This window comes from Malania oleifera, chromosome 13 (assembly GCF_029873635.1).
Source record: "Malania oleifera isolate guangnan ecotype guangnan chromosome 13, ASM2987363v1, whole genome shotgun sequence".
Taxonomy (NCBI): domain Eukaryota; kingdom Viridiplantae; phylum Streptophyta; class Magnoliopsida; order Santalales; family Ximeniaceae; genus Malania; species Malania oleifera.
Window position 1 is genome coordinate 56,752,401 of NC_080429.1, and position 7,898 is coordinate 56,760,298.

Consider the following 7,898-nt stretch of genomic DNA (forward strand, 5'->3'; position numbering starts at 1 on the left):
TCATCCACAAACGGCCGAATTGGTGTCGCCAGTCACCTTTAGATGACTAATAAATCATACGCAATCATCAACTACAGTGATCAAGTCATCACTAAGCAGGGCCAGAATCCTAGGTGGTTGCTTCACTATTTTCAACATTTCGTCTCATGAATATAAATAAATGGCACAAACATCCGAACCCTCAAAAATTAAAATATAAGGATCAAACTCCAAGATCTAAATATTAGGTAAAATTTTACATACAGTGCATTTCAATTAAAATATTAAACAATAACTGCACCAAATTAAATAAATAAAACAACTAGGCATAAATGATCATCGAGATATTAGTCGGAGTAGATGATTAACTTCTTCAGAGTTAATCGAACGCCAGCACTTTGGTCATAGTCATAGGGATCCAAAGAAAGGCATGCAACTATTAAAGTTCCAGGGGTTAACAACTCATCAAGCTCATCCACGTCAGATCTATGAGTTCCAACCCTCTCTATATGGCCATAAAATTAACGTTTCTTATATATCTCTGTCAAAACCTTAAAAGAATTTGGTTCTGTTGCTATCCTGCACACATTGATTTAATGTATAAGAAACAATTAACTAGCTAATAACATTATAATTCAACAACTGGGATATGAAGCCCAAGCTTTTGGCCCTAGATTTCATCTCTTAGCTTGCCAAAGGGAGATTCAAGGTTTGAATTCTCTAAGAGGATGATTTAAGGTTTGGGATAGGGGGGAAGGCTGGAGAGGGACATGTCTACTATACAATTTCTCAAAACCTTACCAAAAACACAAGTTTTTGTTAATTAAAAGAGTTCTCCGTCCAAATAGACACATGTCTTATTGAAAAGAAATATAAGAGAGAGAGAGAGAGAGAGAGAGAGAGAGAGAGAGAGAGAGCATACGCCAATCTGACGGTGGATAATTAAATCGATTATCTAGTAGGGCCTATGATGTGTCCTTCAAGTGAATACTAATGCTTAGGTGAGATCTTGTCATCCACACTAGGCCGAATTGGTGTCGCCAGTCTCCTTTAGATGACCGATAAATCATAGGCAATCATCAACTAAGGAGGGCATGAATCCTAGGTGGCTGCTTCACTATTTTCCACATTTGGTCTCATGAATATAAATAAATGGCACAAATATCCGAATCCTCTAAAATTAAAATATAAGGATCAAACTCCAAGATCTAAATATTAGGTAAAATTTTACATACAGTGTATCTCAATTGAAATATTATACAATAGCTACACCAAATTAAATAGATAAAACGACCAGGCATCATCGAGATATTAGTCGGAGTAGATGATTAACTTCTTTAGAGTTAATCGAACGCCAGCATTCTGGCCATAGTCATAGGGATCCAAAGAAAGGCATGCATCTATTAAAGTTCCAGGGGTTAACAACTTATCAAGAAGCTCATCCGCATCAGATCTATGAGTTCCAACCCTCTCTATATGGCCATAACATGAATGTTTCTCATATATCTCTGTCGAAACCTTATCAGAATATGGCTCTGTAACTATCCTGCACGCATTGATTTAATGTATGAGAAACAATTAACTAGGTAAGAGCATTATAATTCAACAACTGGGATACGAAGCCCAAGCATTTGGCCCTACCGTTCATCTCTTAGCTTGCCAAGGGGAGATTCAAGGTTTGAATTCTCTAAGAGGATGATTTAAGGTTTGGGATAGAAATATGAGAGAGAGAGAGAGAGAGAGAGAGAGAGAGAGAGAGAGAGAGAGCATACGCCAATCTGACGGTGGGGAAGTCATAGTCTCGTTTGACAAGAGGCCACCACTTGGATTTGCTGCGGGATTCTATAAAGCTCCGGGAAGCAACTTCCTCACAAGAGTCGAAGACCCCGCACAGGATGGCCGACACGTCCACCACGAAATTCAACCGCGGCTGCCCATCCCGATTGGCGTACCTCTGACTTATTCCGAACCTCACTCTCAGTTCTGCGCAGTACAGCTGCAGCTTTTCGTCCCCGTGCATTATTTCATAGTTCCTCCCGCTTACGCGCGCATGGATGGCATCCTCACTCACCTCCTTGGGCTCTAAAAACCCTGTGTACCCGCTGCTCGACTCCTGACATATTTATTGATTCATTGGGACTGCTCAATTACATGACGCCTAGGTTCTTCCCTCTCCCATTAGTATCGTCTCCTGGGCTTCTAACTATTTAATTCTACTAATAATAGACTCTCAAACAATGCTTGCAGTAAATGAAAGTGAATACTTGACCATTATATAATTTTAGTGCGATACTTTTGGGTGATTGAACTCATAAAAATTAATTTGTGGCCATTAGATAATATTAGTTTTTAAATATTATTCATGGACTTAAAATAAACAGTGCCATTCCTTTTCCAATACCTAGATGATAAACAAATAAGTATGAAAATTGTATGAGGATTATCAACAAGTAGGTTTATGGAAAATAAAATACATTTCATATATATATATATATATATATATATATATTATTAATTTTAAAAAGTAGGAATTGAATTTTAAAAATCCTACACAGTAAGGTAAGCTAGTGATCATAGATAGACAACATTATAGTCAGTATCAATCATTTACTAGTAATATCTCTAAAATGTTTGTCCAGAGCAACCTTGTACTCTAATATTTAATAAGTAAACATACCATAAGCAAAATAGTTGCACACTTCTTGAAAATCTTTATGTTCATCTCAACATCATCTAAGCTCCTGCATGGAGTCATTGTAGAAAAAGTCAATTTATAGACGCATTAAAGAGCAAGAAATTAAATAGAGGCTAGCATTCTCATGTTATTTTTGAGAGTATAGATTTCATATTTCAATTTTAAATTTTTATGAATTTAGACAAAACCTAACACAATTTTATAGTATATTTTATCTAAATTTACACAAATTAAAATTTAAGATCCATATTACAAACTCTCCAACATAAAGTCGGGCTTAAAAAATCACCTGTGTGTTTGCTCTCCTAGTCCAAAGTACCTCGCGAGAGTGGCCATCTGTAAGGAAGAATATTAAGATATTAAATAAGGCAACATTTCAATATTTACATGCATTAAAATTTCAGAATCTTTATATTGTGTTTTAAATATTTTACATATTTATTTTTATAATATTTTTATACGTATTATACATTATGAATTAACTAATATTTCTTGAAAAAATATTTTTGGCCATCCTACAGACCCTATAATTCCCACCCATTGAAAATATTACTACATCGTTATAGCAATATATTTAGAAAAGATAGACAGTCTTTATTACAAGGATAAATTATATATGAGGAAAAATTGTAAATAATGGTGTCCCCCACTTCTGCTCAAATCTTTATTTAAATTCTCCAAAATTGTCTCAAATTGGGAAATATTGAACCATTTCATTTCTCAAATCTAATTGCTTAGTTCATCCAAAAAGCACTAATTAATCTTTGCCCAGTAGGCATATTATGCTCTTACAAGTAAAAGGGATAACTCCCAAAGGTAAAGCAAACTCTTACTATAAGTGCCTCTTAGAAGCGATATCGATGATGAAGGTTATGAATTTTCATATTAAGAGTAGTGCTAGGCTTCAAGAGAAGAGTACCAAAGATAGTATTGCAACCGACCTAGCTAGCCAAATAAGTCTTTCATCTCGTAGATTTGGATTGACTTACTATCATTTTATCCTAAAAGGTTTTTGTTTAATAGGCTCTGTCTTGTTGCTTCGACAAATCTCCCACAATAGAAAAGTAGCTTGTATGATAAACAATTGAATACTTGAACTGTTTGGTGATAATACTCGAGAGTTGACTAATGACTCATTTCATCTAAATCTCATGCGTTGCATGCATTTTTTGCCTAATATTGGCCACAGAGCATGCCTCTCTCGTATTAAGTAGAATTGGAATTATGGATAGAGGTAAATTGTCAATGGAGCTAATTTTTAAAAACTCGTACAACCCAAAAGTGAGGTGATAAAATATGCTCGTTCATCCATGGTGCTAGATCATCCTGGAATCTCTTCTACATCCCACATTTCTCTTCCCATATTACTTTCGAATAAGTCAAAATTTCTAAAAGAAGTAAACTACGTTCTCAAAACCAATAAAATATTGGTCATGCAATTCCCTCTAATCAACCCTCACAACTTCTCTTTGCACTGAGCTCTTCCTCATCCTTTGCTTAAATAGTGAAAAGACTCATTGCTACCTTATCCCCTAAGCAAGTTAAAGAGTACGTATGAGCTTCTTAGATGAACCATTTCCAACTCTCTACATTTGATAAAAAGACATTCTTTTCATCGCTTTGCCTAATGCATTGCAACAATATTTATTAGCCTAGGGACACATCCATGTCTAGTTTGGCGATGTCCACCTCACTTTTATGCTCTATGCAAGGAAAAGATTTTCGGTGGTGTCTCGCATCCACTAAACTCACATCCAATAAACAGTGTCATTCCTTAGTACTAGTATATTTTATCCCTATTGAAAAGCAAAATATTTCTTGAACTTGTGAAGCTCTCTTTAAACATGTGGATATCTTCCTACAAAACACTACACTCGATCATTAACCCATCCAATCTTTTGATTCAAATCTTATGAAAAAGCTGGACAGATATAGAAAAGGAGATAAACAATTAAAGGCTAGACTTAGTGCCAACCTTCAATGAATTGGGAAAAAAACAAAAAAACAAACACTCTAACAGTAAAAAAGTTCGTGGGCTAGGTTTCGATTCATCATCCTTCTGGTCATGCATTTGGCACCTTGGTGACAATAGATCCTCCTATTCTTTTTTGTTAGATTAACTTTCTTTAAATTTATTTTAAGAAAAAAAATGAGTAAAGTCCACTGTTAAACGACGTGCAATCTAACTAGGCACTAGACCATGTCCCATGGGACGAACGGTCTATCTTATAATTTCTCCACTAAATATCCCGATTTCAATACATGCCTTTGTTTATGGGTATAATTCAAATTTAAACAAAGGATTAAATATATTATCATAAATATTTTTTGCTTATTTTGATTGACACTCCTAATAAAAAATAAAAAATAAAAAACTCTTCAAAGAATAAGGCACATACGATGATGTAAAGAAATGAGGAAGCGAGGTGGCGGATGATACATACCCTCATGTCCCCAGCTCTCCTCCCAAACTTGGGTCTCAACAGCTGCAGAGTATCAATGGTGCCGCTGGGCGTCGGAGGCTCCCATCCGATGTCCTCAAAAGCATCCATTATCAATCGACAATCAAACTTCAATATGTTATGCCCCGCCCACGTCCTCCCTATCCATTCCATCAATCATCAATCCCAAATTTAAGTATGCAAGTGCTCATTTAGAATTTAAAATACATTACCAAAGAGAAAGGAAGTTTTAAAATAATTTTCTTTTTTTTAAAATTTGGTTATCAATAATATTGAACTTTTTTTAATTTTAATTATACCGATCCAAATTTTTATTTTAAAAAATACGCAATATAAAATAAATAATTAATTTTCTTTTTCCTCGAGAAAATCCTTCATTCAAACTTACCTAAATATATTTTTTCGGCCCAGTTGGAGAAAATATATATATATATATATATATATATATTTTTATCTCATGTGCTTTGACACCTCACTTGTGAGGAATAAAATTTTTTTAAAACATTATTTTAAAATTAAAATTTTTAAATTTTAAAAGAATTAGTTAAAATATAAATAAATAATGTAACAATTATGCAATTCTTTAAAAATTAGAAATTTAAAAAAAAAATTCAAATAGTTAGTTACATTGGTTCATTTTTTTTTTTATATTGTCTATTAAGGAAATGAAAACACAAATATATGTCAAATCAATGAACATGGAATTAACATTTTTTTTTTTTTAATCACATTTGATTGAATATTTATTTTTAATTCAATAAAAATAAAAAATATATAGTTAAAAACAAATTTTCTTTTTATTTTTATTTTTCTATTTTTTTAAAAAAATTATTCTTAAAAATTGTTGAGGAAAATACAAACAAATCTCATTTTTATATTTGATTATCAACAAAAGTAAAAGAAATAAATACAAAATATCATTAAAATTTGATTAGTACAAAATATCAAATAAATAAATAAAAATTTTTATTTTTATACACCATTAAAATTTGATTTTATTTACTTTATGAATAAATTTTATTCTTATGATTTGATATAACAAAAAAATAATAAATTTCCATCTTATTTTTTTTTCCCTTTACTTTGTTTCAAACAAAATTCTTAATTCACATGTATCCTAAATTTTTTCTTTGGCTTAGCGGGAGGAAATAATCTAATGCAATTTTGATCTCGTGCCCCCTTTTCACCTTAATTGTGGAAAAATTATATTTATACCTTAAAAAATTTTAAAACGATCACTTTATATTTATGTTTTTAAATATTTATATAAAATAATATGAAACATGCTTTATGTAATCAATTTTATTAATTATTAATAATTTCGGTTGTTTTATTTTAATAAGAATCTTTGTGAGCAATGTTTGCCTAACTAACATTATCTATTTAATCATTATGCATGTGTGTCTTTTATTTTATATAGTAGGTGACCTAATGTGTAGAGTACGGCTTACACACAGAAGATTATATCATTAATTCTTATAAAATGTAAGTTTATTGTTTAACGTCTTACACACAGAATTGGACACACCATTGGTAGGATTGTAGCACAAGATTTTAATAGATCATTAATTCTTATAGAATATAAGTTTAGAAATTGTCTACTTAAGACTGTCCCTTATGCGCATCACAAGGTTAGAACAATAACTCTTTTAGATTGGTATTTCACAAAGGCTTATATATTTTTTTTTGATAAATTTTAGAAAAATTTTTAAATTTTGAGGAGAGATAGAGTATGAGTATGTTTTGCTAAATAGGGAGATCCCTACCGTTACCTTAAAATAAATATAAAAAAACACTTAATAATAAAAAGGAAAAAATAAAGTCAGTCCCATAAGAATTTATTTTATAATAGGGGGAAAAAAAAACAGAATGAGGAGAGAAAGATACCGTGGAGAAGATCGAAAACCCTGTGGGCGATGTCGCGGAAGGAGGGAGCAGACCTGAGAGCATTTCGTGTGATGTCGTTATCGCGATCAGAGAAGGACTGGAGGAAGTGGTCGGAGGGTCGCACCAGCGTATGATAGCTGTCGATCTTCTCTAGCGTCCTGGCGCACAGCACCACCGCTCCGAACTCCACGATTCTCACTTCCCGATGCCCCCTCGGATCCGTCGTTTCCAGGTCGAAGAACGCAATCGCCGGGAGTTCTGTTCCCGAGTCCATCCGCTTCTTAAACAGACAAAAGAAGGAACTGAGACCAAGCGATAGAGAGAGAGATTTTATAGAGGGATCTGATGGAACCTGCGGAGTTAGTTACTTGGTGCAGAAATTGAGACACGGAGTGGGTGATTATAAAGAGGGAAGGTTGGTCTAATTGCTTCTCTCCTAAGATTCCCTTCTTTCATTTCCGATGAACTTCTCACTCTGCCTTCCGTACTGATCTCTTTTCGTCGCCGTCAGTTTCTACTTTTTGCTTTTCTTCCCGGTGGTGACTATTACTGGGGTCTACATAACCCCTTTCCTCTTCCGTTCCATGTGCAGTGCACTAACAGCAACTGAAAAGATTCGTATTCCTTCGTTGCAAAAAAATTCAAGCTCTTCATTTTGGTCGGAAGGAGTTTTCGATAATCTGTAATGTTGAAAAGATTACCGAACCTATTCAGTCCGGTGCTTCCTTCGATTGAAAAGTCAACCCCATTTTGGATGACATTGAAGTCACGAAAATTATGTTTAGCAATGTTTTTTTTTTTTTTTAATGGAAAAAAAATCATAAAAAAATATACTAAATTATAAACAAAAGGGTAAAATTCAACAATACCCCTGA

General features: G+C 33.3%; 1 protein-coding gene across 1 annotated transcript; it reads right to left on the reverse strand.

The window, feature by feature from the left end:
- Positions 1–1,132: 1,132 nt before the first annotated feature.
- LOC131146776 (protein NEN1-like) lies at positions 1,133–7,515 on the reverse strand. Its single transcript, XM_058096556.1, has 7 exons — positions 7,376–7,515; positions 7,024–7,303; positions 5,119–5,276; positions 2,964–3,010; positions 2,657–2,720; positions 1,752–2,092; positions 1,133–1,525 (listed from the first exon to the last, which is right to left on the reverse strand). Exons 2-7 carry the CDS (start codon positions 7,295–7,297, stop codon positions 1,291–1,293), a joined length of 1,119 nt encoding a protein of 372 aa, XP_057952539.1. The 5' UTR covers positions 7,298–7,303; positions 7,376–7,515; the 3' UTR covers positions 1,133–1,290.
- Between the last annotated feature and the right edge of the window lie 383 nt (positions 7,516–7,898).

What these genes read in the sequence shown, in the direction of transcription:
- LOC131146776 (XM_058096556.1), bottom strand. Translation starts at nt 7,297, where the DNA reads ATGGACTCGGGAACAGAACTCCCGGCGATTGCGTTCTTCGACCTGGAA. An exon ending in GGAGAGCTGGGGACATGAGG is followed by an intron (nt 3,011 to 5,118) that starts GTATGTATCATC and finishes TCTTCCTTACAG; the next exon opens with ATGGCCACTCTCGCGAGGTA. An exon ending in CTAGGAGAGCAAACACACAG is followed by an intron (nt 2,721 to 2,963) that starts GTGATTTTTTAA and finishes GACTCCATGCAG; the next exon opens with GAGCTTAGATGATGTTGAGA.